The 17,721-nt window shown below is 39.0% G+C and overlaps 1 protein-coding gene across 2 annotated transcripts in view; it reads left to right on the top strand.

Moving 5' to 3' along the window:
- FAM117B (family with sequence similarity 117 member B) overlaps nucleotides 1-17,721 on the top strand; it is a 192,067-nt gene that overhangs the window by 22,443 nt on the left and 151,903 nt on the right. For both annotated transcript variants that reach the window (XM_037043579.1, XM_037043578.1), the window contains exon 2: nucleotides 5,627-5,778. In XM_037043579.1, coding sequence (XP_036899474.1) covers nucleotides 5,627-5,778 — 152 coding nt within the window. The remainder of the gene's footprint in view (nucleotides 1-5,626; nucleotides 5,779-17,721) is intronic.

The following is a 17,721-nucleotide window of genomic DNA, read 5'->3' as shown; positions in this document are numbered from 1 at the left end:
TAGTAGATGAAATTACAGAATAATAATAATAAAGGGGGTCATAGTAGAGTAATGTTAAAAGTAAAATCCTGTCAAATCAGCATACCTATGGCTGGTCAAAGCAACTAGGTTCTAAAGTTTTTGAGAAATACCTTTCATATCAATGGATTAGAATTACCCTGCATAAACATTAGCTTATCCTTGAACATTTAGAATATCCAATTTAAAAAATTCTGATCTATACTTTTAAAGAGAGATTAGTAATATAGTTCTTTCCTGACATAAGGATTTATTTAAAAGAGCATTATGTATATGATTTCACTTATATGAAGATTTTTAAAATATACTTTATTGATCATGCTATTACAGTTCCATTTTACCCCCGTCACTCCCCTCTACCCTGCACACCCCCTCTCACCCACATTCCCCCCCTTTAGTTCATGTCCATGGGTTGTACATATAAGTTTTTTGGCTTCTACATTTCCTATACTATTCTTACCCTCCCCCTTTCTATTTTCTGTCTACCATCTATGCTTCTTCTCTGTACCTTTTCCCCCTCTCTCCCCCTCCCCTTTAATAACCCTTCATGTGATCACCATTTCTGTGTTTCTGTTCCTGTTCTAGTTGTTTGCTTAGGTTGCTTTTGTTTTTGTTTTAGGTGTGGTTGTTAATAACTGAGTTTGCAGACCTTTCACTGTTCATATTTTTTATCTTCTTTTTGTTAGATGAGTCCCTTTAACATTTCATATAATAAGGGCTTGGTGATGATGAATTCCTTTAACTTGACCTTATCTGAGAAGCACTTTATCTGCTCTTCCATTCTAAATGAAAGCTTTGTTGGATAGAGCAATCTTGGATGTAGGTCCTTGCATTTCATGACTTGGAATACTTCTTTCCAGCCCCTTCTTGCCTGTAAGGTCTCTAAAGAAATCAGCTGACAGTCTGATGGGAACTCCTTTGTAGGTGACTGGACCTGTATCTCTTGCTGCTTCTAGAATTCTCTTCTTCATTTTAATCTTGGCTAATGTAATTGTGATGTGTCTTGGTGTGTTCCTCCTTGGGTCCAACTTCTTTGGGACTCTTTGAGCTTCCTGAACTTCCTGGAAGTCTATTTTCTTTGCCAGATTTGGGGAGTTCTCCTTTATTATTTGTTTAAGTAACTTTTCCACTTGTTGTTCTTCCTGTTCTCCTTCTAGTACCCCTATAATTTGGATGTTGGAATGTTTAAAGATGTCCTGGAGGTTCCTAAGCTTCTCCTCATTTTTTTTAAATTCTTGTTTCTTCATACTTTTCTGTTTGGTCATTTTTTCCTTCTGGTCCACTCCATTAATTTGAGACCCAGTTTTCTTTCCATCACTGTTGGTTTCCTGTGCATTTCCCTTCATTTCACTTAGCATAGCCTTCATATTTTCATCTAATTTGCAACCAAATTCAACCAATTTTTGTGAGTATCCTGATTACCAGTGTTTTGAACTGGGCATCTGATAGGTGTGCTATCTTATCATCGCTTAGTTGTATTTCTTCTGGGTCTTTGATCTATTCTTTTGTTTCAGCCATTGTTTTTGTCTTGATGCACCTGTTACGTAGGAAGGGGCGGAGCCTTAGGTGTTCACCAGGGCAGGGCAGCCCCTGTTGCTGCGTTGTGACAGTCTTTGTGGGGAAGGGGTTGGAGAGGAAACAGTGGTGCTTGCTCTACTCTGCCAGATATCAGTACCCCTAGCCCCTTCCCACAAGCAAATTGGGCCCTTCTGGTGCTGATTCCCAAGTGGGTGGGTTTGTGTATGTTCTAGGACCTTGTGGGTCTCTTCAAAGTACTGTCCCATTGAGGTTGGGAGTTTCTCCCACTGCTGCCTCACCCCCACAGGTGTTTTTAGTCAGAGGCTTCGAGGCTTTATTTCCCTGCACTGGGGCCCTGGGTGGCACAGTTTGTCCTGCTTTATAGTTGTTCCTCATGGTTTATCTGCAAGTGAATGTGGGACTGCTCAGTCTGCAATCTGGTGCCTCACTTGTGTCTGCCAGTCTCATTGCCTGCCCCGGTTTTTCAGCCACTGCCTTGCAGTGAGTCCTCTCTTTCCGGCTGCCTATCTCCATCCTTCCTGCTGGTCTGAATGAATGTGTCTTCTTTAACTCCTTGGTTGTTGAACTTCCATACAGTTCTCTTGTCTGTTAATTCTTGTTTTTTTTTTTATTGTTGTTGTCCTCCTCCTGGTTGTGCGAGGAGGCACAGTGTGTCTACCTACGCCTCCGTCTTGGCCAGAAGTCTATGAAGATTATCATAAACAAAATAAACTAACAAGCAAAATAGAAACAGGCCCACAGCTTTCAGAGGGGTGGAGGCGAGAGGGCTGAGTGAAAAAGGTGAAGGGGTTAAGTAAAACACGCACACAAAAACCTCATAGACAACAGTATGATCATTGCAAGAGGGAAAATGGAGTGGAGGAGGCAGGAGATGCTTAAGGGGGAATAAATAGTGATGGAAAGAGACATGACTTGGGGTGGTGAACATACAATACAATATACAGATGATGTATTATAGAATTGTACACCTTAAACTCATGTAATTTTATTAACCAATGTAATACAAATAAGTTCAATAAAAAATAAAAATAAAAGAACATTATCTTAAGTGTTGTATAGAACAGTGGATTTGGGGTCCATTTTCTTTATCAGCAAAGAAAGAGGAAGGAAAGGAATATTTGAATTCATACCGCACACATTGGATGCATGCCTCCAAATTAGGCTGTATTTCTTCTCATTTATGAGATGAGATACTCAGGTTCAGAGAGGTAAGTCAGTATTTCAGAGAGTTACAAAATGTGCAATTTCAACTCATATCTATTTAGTTTCAAGGCCTGTGTTTTAAAAACCTTTTAAAGTATTATGTAGTATCATTTAGCCAAAATTGAATATCCATTAGAAATAGCTATCATATCAAGAAGCTTGGATAGTTTGAAAGAACACAAAAATAAGACATAATATATAGTAGAAGTTTCCCCTTTCTTGTTTCTAATTGGAGGAAAGGCTAGTAGCACCTCTAAGATTGTCAGCTATATAAGATTGTGTTTTAGTCTTAAGGGAAGAGAATATATACAGAGAATATATACACTCAAAAACGAATGGACTGAGTGATATGAAAAACACTGGTAGAACAGATTGGAAAAGAGGCATCTGAAGTAGAAATATTTTCTGCCTTTTAAACCAACATGTTGATTTGGTAAATAAATATTATGCTATAATGTTAGAAAGTTCAAAGCATGCATGATTTCAGAAATAACAAAGCAGCAGTAATTGTAAGAAAAAATTTAATTGTTAAATACATACTGTTTTAAATATGTATATTATTGATTATTGTGTTACAGTTGTCCCATTTTTTTCTCCCCTTTCTCCCCCTTCCAACAGCATTTTCACCCCTCACCCCTTAGATCATGTCCATGGATCGTACATATAAGTTCTTTGGCTTCTACATTTCTTATACTGTTCTCAACCTCCCCCTCTCTGTTTTGTATCTCCCATTTATGCTTCTTTTTCCCTGTACCTTTTCCCCCATTGTCCCCCGTCATCCTCCCCACTGATAACCCTCCATGCGATTTTCGTTTCTTTGATTCTATTCCTGTTCTTGTTGTTTGCTTAGGCTTTGTTTTGTTTTGTTTTTTTGGTTCCTTTGTTGATAGTTGTGAATTTGTTGTCATTTACTGTTCATAGTTTTGATAATCTCTTTTTTTAGATCAGTCCCTTTAACACTTCATGCAATAAGGGCTTGGTAATGGTGAACTCCTTTTACCTGACCATATTCAGGAAGTACTTTATCTGCCCTTCCATTCTAAGTGATAGCTTTGCTGCATAGAGCAATCTTGAATGTAGGTCCTTGCCTTTCATGACTTGAAATGCTTCTTTCCAGCCCCTTCTTGCCTGCAAGGTTTCTTTTGAAAAATCAACCGATAGTCTTATGGGAAGTCCTTTGTAGGTAACTGTCTCCTTTCCTCTTGCTGCTTATAAGATTCTCTTCTTATCTTTAATCTTGGATAATGTAATCGTGATGTACCTTAGTGTGTGCTTCCTTGGGTCCAACTTCTTTGGGACTCTCCAAGCTTCCTGGACTTCCTGGAAGTTTATTTCCTCTGCCAGACTGGGGAAGTTCTCCTTCATTATGTTTTCAAATAAGTTTTCAATTTCTTACTCTTCCCCTTCTCCTTCTGGCACCCCTATGATTCAGATGTTGGAATGTTTAAAGTTGTCCTGGAGGTTCCTAAGCCTCTCTTCATTTTTTTGGATTCTTGTGTCTTCATTCTGTTCTGATTGAATGCTTTTTTCTTCCTTCTGGTCCAAATCATTGATTTGAGTCCTGGTTTCCTTCTTGTCACCATGGGTTCCCTGTTCATTTTTCTTTATTTCACTTTTCATAGCCTTCATTTTTTCTCTATTTTGCAACCATACTCAACCATTTCTGTGAGCATCCAGATTACTAGTGTTTTGAACTGTGCATCTGATAGGTTGGCTATCTTTTTTCATTGCTTATTTGAATTTTTTTCTGGAGCTTTGATATGTTCTTTCATTTGGGCAACATTTCTTTGGGCACACCTGTTATGTTGTAAGTGGTGGTACCTTAGATATTTGCCAGGGTGGGGCAACCCACATGGCTGTGTTGTGGTTCTGTATGTGGGGGAAGGGTCTAAGAGGGAACAGTGCCACTTGCTCATCTCTCCGAAGCTTTTCAGTCACCTCACCAGCTACTCACAAGCGAAAATTGTGCCCTTCTGGTGCTGATTCCCATGTGAATGGGTTTGTGTATGTTTTAGGACCCTGTGGCTCTCTTCAAGAAACTTCCTGTGAGTCAGGGAGTTTTTTCTGCCTCCACAACCTCCACAGATTTACAGTCAGAGGTTTTGAGGCTTTATTTCCCAGCGCTGGAATCCTGGGTTCTGTGGTCTGTCTGGCTCCCCAGTTGTTCCTCCTAGTTCATCTGCAGGCAGTTGTGGGACTGCTGGTATAGCATCTGCCTCCTTGCTGTGTGACTTCTCTGCCCCTCCTGCTGATCTGGTTAAATGTTTCTTTAACTCCTTGGTTGTTGTACTTCCATACAGCTTGTTTTCTTGGCAGTATGTTGGGGTTTTTTTTCATTTTTTAAATTTGTTGTCCTCCTTTTGGTTGTGCGAGGAGGCAAAGTGTGTCTATTTATGACTCCCCATAGTCCAGAAGTCATTTGTGTTTGGAATTGTTTACTGTTTACTCTTCTTTGTATGTTTGTATATCAACCACTTCAGGCAGGATACTGAAGAGTTCCTTATCATAGGGTTGCCATTAAATATTAAAATGTTGCCATTTTATAACACCTGAGTGTCTTCGAGCACTTTACTTTTCCTCCCCTATCTCTAATCCCTGGCAAAGAATAATCTTTCCTCCATTCCTAAGATTTTGTCATTTCAAACATGTTATATAAATGAAATTATACATTTGAGATTGACTGTTTTTACTCAGTATAATTCCTTTGCGATTCATCCAAGTTTGTTTGAATCAACAGCTTATATTTCCATTTTATTATTTATTTTTTTACATTTGTTAGAAAACTCCTCTGTAGTTTAAAACTTAGTTTCTACTTTGTTTTCTCCTGTATCTATTTTTAAAATAAATATATTTGTCTTAAATCTAGGTGACAAAACACGACCACCTTCCTCAAGTCCTTCTACTATTATTCGCCGCACTTCTTCTCTGGATACACTTGCTGCTCCATACCTTGCAGGGCAGTGGCCTCGTGATAGTCATGGGCAAGCTGCTCCTTGCATGAGAGACAAAGCTACTCAGGTAGGTGTGTTAAAAGTTTTTATCCTGGAATGTTTTACTCTGAAACCATTTCTTTCTTTTTTTTTTAAAGATTATATTTATTTTTAGAGAGAGGGAGAGAAACATCAATTTGTGGTTGCCTCTAGGGCACCCCCTACTGGGGACCTCACCTGCAATCCAGGTATGTGCCCTGACTGGGAATTGAACCAGCAACACCTGCAACCCTTTGCTTCACAGTCTGGCTCTCAATCCACTGAGCCACACCAGCCAGGGCTGAAACCATTTCTTATTATATTATTAATCTAGTCTGTGATCAAAATTCTTAAAACATTAGTGTGTATTGAAATAACCTGAAAAGCTTATCAAAGGTGCAGATTCATTTCGGCCCTGACATCCAGATATCTTGTAGTACATTTTGGTTGAGGGTTGGGAATGTGCACTTTAAACATTTCCCAAAGTAATTCCCATTCATGTGCATAATTTATGGACATACCCTTCTTCTGCTTATTCTTTATAGTTAAAAATTTGTAAGAGTAAGGATTAATTTACTTCCCACCTAATTTTATACAGCAGATCCTTTAATACTGTCATTTCATTATAATGTTGATTAGATGTTGTAGAAACTTAACTCTTGTTTACATCAATTAGGCTATGGTAAAGTTGATTTTGTTATACTTCATTTCACTTAAAGTAATAGAACCTGTTTGACATTAAGTGAATACGTAACTGCGTTTTTGTGTCAAAAATCTTTATGTGTTGGTAGATGGATATTACATTACTTTGCTAAGACTATAAATGTGAATATCCTAAAAAGGGACTCTGGAAGCAAATTTTTAAACTTTTAGATTTATATATATATATTTTTTAATAAAGGATCTTAAATTATTTAGATCTGGCTTCTGTTTTGAGGAAGTTTAGGTCCAAGGTCATGAAGCCAGTTGATGACTACATTTTACTTTGGTATAGTTTCTTTCATTGCCTCTATTATTATAATTAATTAAATATTTGTATAATTATGTAATGTATCTTATACTCATTAGATTGTGAACCCATGAAGGCAGGGACTGTGTCTTGTTCATTTCTATATTTTCTTTTTTTTTCATAGTTTATTTTATTTTATTTTTTTAATATATTGATTATGCCATTACAGTTGTCCCATTCCCCCTTCACTCCCCTCCACCCTGCATACCTGTCCCCCACCATTCCTCCCCCTTTCATTCATGTCCATATGTCACAAGTTCTTTAGATTCTATATTTCCCATAGTATTCCTGCCCTCCCCCTGTCTATTTTCTACCTACCCTCTATGCTAATTATTCTCTGTACCTTCTCCCCCCTTTTCCTCCTCCCACTCCCCTGTAGCTAACCCTGCATGTGATCTCCATTTTTATGGTTCCCCTCCTGATCTAGTTGTCCTCTTAGCTTGCTTTTGTTTTAGGTGTGGTTGTTAATAACTGAGTTTGCTGTCCTTTCACTGTTTATATTTTTTATCTTCTTTTTCTTAGATAAGTCCCTTTAACATTTCATATAATAAGGGCTTGGTGATGATGAACTCTTTGAATTTGACCTTATCTGAGAAGCACTTTATCTGCCCTTCCATTCTAAATGAAAGCTTTGCTGGATAGAGCAATCTTGGATGTAGGTCTTTGAATTTCATGATTTGGAATACTTCTTTCCAGCCCCTTCTTGCCTGTAAGGTCTCTTTTGAGAAATCTGCTGACAGTCTGATGGGCATTCCTTTGTAGGTGACTATCCCCTTATCTCTTGCTGCTTCTAGAATTCTCTCCTTCATTTTCATCTTGGCTAATGTAATTATGATGTGCCTTGGTGTGTTCCTCCTTGGGTCCAACTTCTTTGGGACTCTCTGAGCTTCCTGGATTTCCTGGAAGTCTATTTCCTTTGTCAGATTGGGGAAGTTCTCCTTGATTATTTGTTCAAATAAGCTTTCCACTGGTGGCTGTTCCTCTTCCCCTTCTGGTACCCCTATAATTCGGATGTTGGAATGTTTAAAGATGTCCTGGAGGTTCCTAAGCCTCTCCTCGTTTTTTTGAATTCTTGTTTCTTCCTTCTTTTCTGTTTGGTTGTTTCTTTCTTCCTTCTGGCCCACTCCTTTGATTTGAGTCCCAGTTTCCTTTCTATCACTATTGGTTTCCTGTGCATTTCCCTTCATTTCAATCAGTTTAGCCTTCATATGTTCCTCTAATTTGTGGCTAAAATCAACCAATTCTGTGAGCATCCTGATCATCAGTGTTTTGAACTGTGTATCTGAAAGGCTGGCTATTTCTTGGTCACTTAGAATTATAGGCTCTGGGGCTTTGAGCTGTTCTTGAGTCATAATGTTTGGTCTGTTTGTGCCTGTTATGTATGAGGGGCAGAGCCTTAGGTGTTCACCAGGGCCGGGCAACCCAGTCGCTGGGTTGTGATGTTGTATGTGGGGGAGGCATCAGAGGGGGAAAAAAAATGGCACTTTGCTCCGCTCCACTCTCTCTCAGATTTCTGTCCCCTCTGCGGCTTCCCACAAGCAAATTGGGCCCCTCTGGTGCTGGTTCCCAGGTGTGTGGGCCTGTGTACTCTCCAGGACCCTATGAGTCTCTCTAACGAACTTTCTGTGGGCCTGGGAGCCTCTCCCAGCTCCTCGACCCTGAGAAAGTCTTTCCAGTTGGTGCTTTCAGGCTCTAATTCCCGCTGGGGCCCTAGCCTGAGCCGTCTGTCTCACTGCTCCCTCCTTTGCTTGGTTTATCTGCATGCGAATGTGTGACCGCAGTCAGCCAGCTGCCCTGCGCCCTCACTGGGTCCGCCTGTTGCCACCCCATGCCTGGAATCCACCAACCGCCTCCACCTCGGGTGGGTTGGACCAAAGGGTCTTTCCAGCCGGACCCCGCTCCGCAGCTGACTCTGCCCCTCTTACCGGTCTGGCTGAGTGGTTTGTTGTTGTTGGACTTTAGTACAGTTCAATTTTCACTGTTTTGACTGCCTTTTTGTTTCTAAAACTTTGCTGTCTTTAAATTTAGTTGTGGGAGGGGGCAAAGTGTTTCCACCTACACCTCCATCTTGGCTGGCAGTCCCATTTCTATATTTTCATCCCTGGGACTTAGTACTCTACTTGACATAATAAATATTGAAGCAGCATTTCCAAAGGAATGGATGAGCAGAAGAGCAATTAAAGCTTTATTGCTAGCGAAGATTCTTTATACTGATTGTTGAAAATCAACTAAGTTACATCTCCTTTTAGACCTAAAATTTGTACACTGGGGGTTGCTTGATCCCAGAACTTCATTGGAGACTGTTTCTGTTGGATTCCCTCATATATGTATGGTAGTTAATTGAGTCAAGTTTTTAAAATTTGGGAAAATATATGTAACAAAATTTGTCATTTTGAAGTATACAATTAGTGGCATTAATTACAGTCATAACGTTGTGCAGCCATCACCACTACCTACTTCCCAAACTTCTTTATTGCCCTAAACAGAAACCCTCTAACTCTTTGTCCTTTCTCCAGCCTCTGGTAACGACTATTCACCTTCCTGTTTCTATGAATTTGTCCATTCTAGATATTTATACAATATATTGCCCTTCTGTATCTGGGTCATTTTGCTTAGCATAGTGTTTTAAGGTTGATCCATGTTGCAGTGTGTATCAGAACTTCATCTTTTTTCATGGCTGAGTAGTTAGTATTCTGTTGTATGGAAATACCACATATTGTTTATTCATCTCTGTTAATGCACATTTGGGTTGTTTACAAATTCTGGCTATTGTGAACTATGTTGAATTGAACATTTGTGTACAAGTATCTGTTTGAGTCCCTGCTTTCAGTTCATTTGGTAAGTGCCTAGGCGTGAAATTGCTGGGTCATATGTTTAGCTTTTAGAGAAACTACCAAATTATTTTCCACAGAAGCTGTACCATTTTACTGAGAAGATATTATCTATGGGGCAACCCATTATCTCAATTCCGTCTCTACTCTATAGAGTATTATTAAACATTCTCCAATTTTTTTTGTTGTGTTTTGCTCTTGGCATCTAAAGTACACATTGTTGGGTTAATCTTCTCCACTTATGGGTCATAGAAGTCTGAACAGACTTTCTCTCTAAAATATGAATATTTGATTTAGTTACTGCAATTTTCTTTCCCCCACATTTTAATGTTGCTAAAGTGTTATTCTTCTGTGTCCATGTATTCTTAAAAAATGTGGTATTGTTTGATGTGAACAACTTTAATTTCAACAAAAGGTACTGTACAATTCATTTATTAACAATTTATTCAGCATTCTTTTAAAGACCTTCTAAATTACTCTGTGTCTATTCTGTTATTCAGCCTGCTGCATAGAATCTCATAGTTTGCATCTACCTCATTTTACTTAGGTGTTCCCATAAGGGTGAACATCCAGCATGTGTCCAGCACCTCTTTAAATATGTTTAGGGGGCCTACTGGTTAATTTGGAATGGGTATGTGTGCATTGAGGATGGGGGAAGAATCCACTACAGGCCATTTCTAAATAAAACTCTAGAATTCTACAATAATTTGGGAATTTAGTTTGAGAACTAATTCCTCATTAATAGGTCATAAAGATACCTGGCTATATTATATTCTGCCAGCTTTGGGGTATTATCTTTTGCATTCAAGACTTGTGAATACACCTTTGCCCTTCTCTTTCAAAAAGAGTATAGATATTTGTAATTATTATACCATGTAATACAAAAAGTAAGTTCACTGATTTTCTTTAAAAAAATCCAGCTAAAATTTTATTAGAAATTTATAGGTTATAGAGTAATTTACAGAGACATGTTTTCATAATAATAACTGATCCCATGACACTCCAATTAGTCAGAGATAATTTTGTAATTTAATTTCTCCTAGAATTCCTGTATATTGTTTCGTTAGCAAATATTTAGTTATTTTATAGATTGTGTTGCTATTATAAATGGTGTCATTTTGTTTGTTGCTTGTATAAAAATGGGCTGTTGCACTGACTGGTGTAGCTCAGAGGGTTGAGCACAGGCCTGCGAACCAAAGGGATGCTGGTTTGATTCCCAGTCAGGGCATATGCCTGGATTGCAGGCCAGGTCCCCAGATGGGGACCTGGAAGGCAACCACACATTGATTTTTCTCTCACTCTCTTTCTTCTTCCCTTTCCCTCTCTCTAAAAGTAAATAGTTTCCATCTAGATATTGTACCTCACTAAATTTTTGTGTTACCTCGAATGGTTTGCTTTTTATTCTGTCAGTTTTTAAGGTAGAGATCATATTATCTGGAAAAAAAATTGTCTGTTTCCTTTAAGTCCTTATAGTTTTTATTTATGTATAAACTGATGTCTAGAAAAGTTTATGAGCTCTTATTATTCTCAATATTTTCTTTATTTTAATTTTTGTATACAATCATATAATCTACAAGTAATTATAATTTTTCCTTTAACTTTTATTTTCATTCCTTTTTATTTTTGCTTTACTGGATTAGCTAGGACTGCATTATTTTATTAAACAGTGAAAAATATAGTAGACGTGTTGTTTTGATTGTCACTGGAATGCTTTTAGTACTTCCAAAATTTAATATATTATACATAGACTGTATGACCATTTATTAGAACTTTCCTTCAATTCTGAGACAGTAATGTTTTTATCAGAATGCATGTTCAAATATATTGAATGCTTTTTTTTCTACCTGTGGAGGTGATTATATAGTTTTATTTTTAATTTTTTTAATTGATTATGCTATTATAGTTGCCCCAATTTTCTCCCTTTGCCCCCCCCTCCTCCCCTAATCCCTCTGACAATTCCCCATCCTTAGTTCATGTCCATGGGTAATGCATATAAATTTTTTGGTAATTTCATTTCCTGTGCTTGGTTGTAACATCCCCTTTCCTATTCTCTAACTATCAATTTGTACTTTTTAATTCTTTCATCTTTTACCTCATTCCCTCAGACTCCCTTCCCCACTGGCCACCATTCTAATGTTCTTCATATCTATGATTCTGTTTTCTGTTCTGCTTGTTTGCTTAGGTTTTTAGATTCAATTGTTGATAGTTATATATTTCTTGACATTTTAACTTTCATAGTTTTGATCTTCTTTTTCTAAGTCTCTTTAACATTTCATATAATAATGATTTGGTGATGATGAACTTCTTTAGCTTTACCTTATTGGGGGAGCATTTTATCAGCCCTTTGATTCTAAATGATAGCTTTGCTGCGTAGAATAATAGAGGCTGTAGGTCCTTCCTTTTCATCACTTTGGTTTTGTTGTTGTAGATTTAATCATTATTGTATTTTTTCCTCATTGCCATTTAGTGCCCTTAGCTCCTCTCTGTGAAGCAATCACCACACTGTCACCGTGTCCGTAAGTCCATTCTTTTTTTGTTCAATCTCTCTACCATATATCTCTCTGTCATATGTCATATGTATTTGTCTATCTCTTACTGGCTTATTTCACTTACCATAATGTTCTCCAGGTCTATCCGTACTGTTGTAAAGGGTAAAATTTTTTCTTTTTACAGCTGAGTAGGATTCCATTGTGTAAATGTTCCAGAGTTGTTTTATTCACTCATCTATTGACCGATAACTCGGGGTGCTTATGTTCTTTCAAATTTGTGCTTTGGGTTCCTTCTGTTACATTCCCAGAAGTGGGATTGCTGGGTCAAAAGGCAGATCCATTCTTAATTCTTTGAGGTATCTCCATACTGCTTTCCACAGTGGCTACACAAATCTACATTCCCACCAACAGTATGAAAGGGTTCCCTTTATCCACATCCTGGCCAGTGCTTGTTTGTTGATTTGTTGATGATGGCCATTCTAACAGCTATGAGATGGTATCTCATTGTAGTTTGAATTTGCATTTCTCTGATGATTAGTGATGTTGAGCATCTTTTCATATGTCTATTGGCTATCTGTATATTCTTTTTGGAGAAGTGTTTATTCAGGTCCTTTGTCCATTTTTTTACTGGAATAAAAGCAGACACATAGGTCAGTGGCACAGAATAGAGAGCCCAAAAATAAACCAACACCTTTATAGTCGATGTTCAACAGAGAAAGCAAGCACATACAATGGGTGTACAATTGGCTAGTTTATTCAATTAATAGTGTTGGGAAGATTGCATGGATACATGCAGAAAAATAGATTGCCTTCTTACACCACACACAAGAATAAATTCAAAATGGGCCAAAGACTTAAATGTGGGACCTGAAACCATAAAAATCCTAGAGAAAAACATAAGCAGCAAAATCTTAGACATTGCTCATAGCATTTTTTAATTAGCTATATCTTTTCAGGCAAGGGAAACAAAAGAAAAAAATTAAAAATGGTACTACATCAAATTAAAAGGGAACTCATAAAGTAAATAAAAAGAAATTCCACAATGGGAAAATATAGTCACCAGTACATCTGATAAGGGGTTAATACTAATATCCAGAATTTACCAAAAGTATTTACAAAACAACACCAAAAAAAAACAACCTTTTCCACATCACTTGAATACTTGCCAATTCCTTCTTGCCTGTAAAGTTTATTTTGAGAAATCAGCTGACAATCTCATGGGAACCCCTTTGTAGGTAATTATCTGCTTTTCTCTTGCTGCTTTTAAGAGTTTCTCTTTATCTTTAAACTTTGGCATTTAAATTATCATGTGCCTTGGTGTGATCCTTTTTGCATCCATCTTGTTTGGTACTTCAGTGCTTCCTGGACTTGCATGTCTATTCCCTTTACCAAGTTTGGGAAATTTTTTTTCACTGTATTTTCAAATAGATTTCCAGTTTCTTGCTTTGTCTTCATCTTCTGGCACCCCTATGATGCAAATGTTGGAGCCTTGAAGTTGTCTCAGAGGTTCCTTACACTGTCCTCATTTTTTTGTTCTGTTTTTCTTTTTGCTGTACTGATTGGATATCTCTTTCTTTCTAATGTTCCAATATTGATTTGATTCTTGGCTTCATCTATTCTGTTGTTGACTCCCTGTAAATTGTTCTTTTTTTAAGTTAGTGTATCATTTGTTTCCAACTTGATCATCTGTATCTGCTGAAGTACCTACCACTGAGTTTCTTGAACATCCTGATAACCAGTATTTTGAACTCTGCATCTGATAGATTGCTTATCTCCATTTTGGTTAGTTCTGTTTCTAGAGTTTTGTTTTGTTCTTTCATTTCGGCCATATATCTTCATCTTCTTGTTTTGGCAGCCTCCTTGTGTTTGTTTCTATGTATTAGGTACTTGCTTTGACTCCGTGTCTTGGTGGTGTGCCTAATGTAGTAGGTGTCCTAATATAGGGTTCAGTGGTACAGCCTTCCCTATCCAAGCTGGATACTCAGGGTGCACCCTTTGTGTGGACTGACTACTTCCTCCTCTTGTAGTAGAGTCTTGATTGTTGTGAGCAGCTCAAGGGGAGGGATTTATCTAGTCCAGACAGCTGATAGGACTGGCTGTGATCCCGGTCCAGCAACCCCCTCCCTGTGTGACTTGTGGAAGTGGTTGGATGGTGGTGCTCAGAGGGAGTCTGTAACTGTCCACTGGGTGTGTGGGCTCTGGGTTTTCTTGGGGGGTGCAGGCCAAGGTCAGTTTTCACCTGTGTTCAGTCTGAGTATGGGGCCTCTTGGTGTAAGCTGTAGAGCAATCTGCAGATGGTTTCTGCTCATGCCAGGCCTGGGGCCGCTCAGTGAGAGTTATGGGGTCTGGGCTCAGCTATTGCTTGTTTGAGAGGATTTAGAAAGGTCTGAAGCCTGTTATAGCCCAGTTCTTCATATAGAAAAGCCACTGTTACCAGGTAGGGTGGGCCTGTAAGTTGGATGGGGCAGACCCTTAGGTAATCATCAGGGTGGGGCTTACTGTGTGAGCCAGGTTGATGGAGACTCAGATACGGTGTCACTGCACTGTGGCTCTGAGTGGGGTAGGAAACTAAAGGTACAGTGGCCACTCCCTACAGTTCTCTGTGGAAGGAAGCTGTCTCCCAGCTCTTGCCCTGATGTGAGATACTTTAGTTCCTCCCTGTATGCCACTGGTGTTCTTCATGGTGCTTCCCGTTGCTGGAACCTAGAGGAAGTGAGTCTGAAGAAGTCCATGTGCAGGGCCTTCCCAGAGGAGATGCCTGAGAATCCTGAAGTTTCTAATTCCAACGCAGCCCCCACTGGTTTTTATAGGCAGAAGTTATGGGGACTTAATCCTCCTGGCACTGGAACCTTGGACTTGGTGGTATGATGTGGAGCTGTGATCCCTCACTCCCTAGATATCCCTCCATTTTTTATATCCAGCACATGTGAGTTTGGGACCAGGTCAAACCATATCTCTGCCCTCTGTTCCTCCTACCCGCCTGAATGAGTATGGTTTCTTTAATTACTTAGTTGTCAGATTTCCATAAAGCTCAGTTTTCTGACAGATCTGTGTAATACTTGTTCTGTAGCTTAGCTAAAATTTTGCTGTGTGAGGTGAGCTGCATTTACCTACGTAGGCCTCCATCTTGACCAGAAGACTATATGGTTTTATTTTATTAATCTTTCCCTGATTCTTTTAAGACAGTTTTAATGGTAATGTTTGCATTCTAAGGATAAATTCCATTCTCTTTGGTGCTAGTTTTTGTTTGCATAAATATTTAAGTCTACATATTTACATATTCTCTGAGCAAATATACATAAAAAACATTAGTTGATAGTTATTTTAGCATTTGCTTTTTTTTTTTTGGCCAAGTTTTCTTTTTTGCCAGCTTTGGTGTCATAAAACTTTTGCCTCCTAAATTTAATTAAAATTGTTTTGCATTTCTTTCTCTGCCTGAAACAGTATACATCAAGTGTGATTATATTCTGCTACCGATAAGCTGGACCAGGACCTGTGCTACTAGTAAAAACTGTACACAACATGATCCGTAACCAAGAAGATTTTAAATATAGCAGATTTTCCAATTCTGTCTTTACACCAAAATAAAGTATGGACACTGCAAAAAAAGGGGGTGGGGGAGACTTGGACAACTTGTTTGTTTTCTTTTAAGAAAAATATCTTGGCCTGGCATTGTTTAATAAAATTATTGATATATAGTAAGTAATACATTTTTTATTCATTTTAATTAGGTTTTCAGCTGCTTTTGTCCTGGAAGCTTCTTTTAAAAATTCTTTTTATTTCATTTTTTTATGATTTTATTGATCATGCCATTACAGTTGTCCCCTTCCCCCCTTCATTCCCCTCCACCCTGCACACCCCCTCCTGCCCATATTCCCCCCTTTAGTTCATGACCATGTGTCATAAGTTCTTTAGCTTCTACATTTCCCATACTGTTCTTGCTCTCCCCCTGTCTATTTTCTCCCTACCCTCTATGCTAATTCTCTGTACCTTCTCCCTGCTTCTCCTCTTCCCACTCACCTGTTGCCAACCCTCCATGTGATCTCCATTTCTGTGGCTCTGCTCCTGATCTAGCTGTCCTCTTAGTTTGCTTTTGTTTTAGGTGTGGTTGTTAATAACTGTGTGTTTGCTCTCCTTTCACTGTTTGTATTTTTTACCTTCTTTTTCTTAGATAAGTCCCTTTAACATTTCATATAATAAGGGCTTGGTGATGATGAACTCCTTGAACTTGACCTTATCTGAGAAGCACTTTTCTGCCCTTCCATTCTAAATGGAAGTTTTGCTAGGTAGAGCAATCTTGGGTGTAGGTCCTTGCCTTTCATGACTTGGAATACTTCTTTCCAGCCCCTTCTTGCCTGAAACGTCTCTTTTGAGAAATCAGCTGACAGTCTGATGGGAACTCCTTTGTAAGTGACTGTCCCCTTATCTCTTGCTGCTTCTAGGATTCTCTCCTTCATTTTCATCTTGGCTAATGTAATTACGATGTGTCTTGGTGTGTTCCTCCTTGGGTCAACTTCTTTGGGACTCTTTGAGCTTCCTGGACTTCCTGGAAGTCTATTTCCTTTGCCAGATTGGGGAAGTTCTCCTTCATTATTTGTTCAAGTAAGTTTTCCACTTGTTGCTCTTCTTCTTCCTCTTCTGGTACCCCTATAATTTGGATGTTGAAACATTTAAAGATGTCAGGGAGGTTCCTCAGCCTCTCCTCATTTTTTTTGAATTCTTGCTTCTTCTTTCTTTTCTGTTTAGTTGTTTCTTTCTTCCCTCTGGTCCACTCTATTGATTTGAGGCACAGTTTTCTTTCCATCACTATTGGTTCCCTGTGTATTTTCCTCCATTTCACTTAGTGTAGCCTTCATGTTTTTCATCTAATTTGGGACCAAAATCAACCAGTTCTGTGAGTATCCTGATCACCAGTATTTTGAACTGTGCATCTGAAAGGTTGGCTATCTCTTGGTCATTTACACATATTGGCTCTGGGGCTTTGATCTTTTCTTTTGTTTGAGCCATAAGTTTTTAGTCAGGTTGTGCCTGTTATGTGTAAGGGGCGGAGCCTTAGGTGTTCACCAGGGCTTATTGGGTTGTGATGCTGTATGTGGAGGTGGGGTCAGAGAGGGAACAATGGCGCTTGCTCTGCTCTCTCTCAGATTTCAGTTCCCTCTGCTGCTTCCCACAAGCAAATTGGGCCCTTCTGATGCTAGTTCCTGGGTGGGTGGGCCTGTGTACATTCTAGGACCCTGTGGGCCTCTCCAACAAATTCTCCTGTGAGGGTAGAAGTCCCTCCCGGGAGGGAGGACTTTTCAATTGGTGCTTTTAGGCTTTATTTCCTGGTGCTGGAGCCCTGGATTGTGTGGTCTGTCTCGCTGCCCATTTTTGCCTAGTTCATGTATGCAAATGTGTGACTATGGTCAGCCCCACGCAGCCTGCACTCCCGATTCTGACAGCCACCACCTTTTCCTGCCACGACCCCTCTCCACCAGCCACTGACTCCCCTCTTGCCAGTCTGGTTCAGTGGTTGTTTGACTTCTGTAAAGTTCAGTTTTCTGTTCTAGTTGTGCTTTTGTTTCTAAATCTTTCTTGTCCTTTATTTTGGTTGTGCGAGGAGGCACAGTGTTTCCACCTATGCCTCCATCTTGGCTGGAAGTCTGTTGATTTCCTGGAGGCTT

This window comes from Sturnira hondurensis, unplaced genomic scaffold (assembly GCF_014824575.4).
Source record: "Sturnira hondurensis isolate 20B ecotype Veracruz unplaced genomic scaffold, ASM1482457v3 Scaffold0004136, whole genome shotgun sequence".
Taxonomy (NCBI): domain Eukaryota; kingdom Metazoa; phylum Chordata; class Mammalia; order Chiroptera; family Phyllostomidae; genus Sturnira; species Sturnira hondurensis.
Note: the sequence above shows the minus strand (reverse complement) of the source record. Positions and strands in the feature narration are given on the sequence as shown.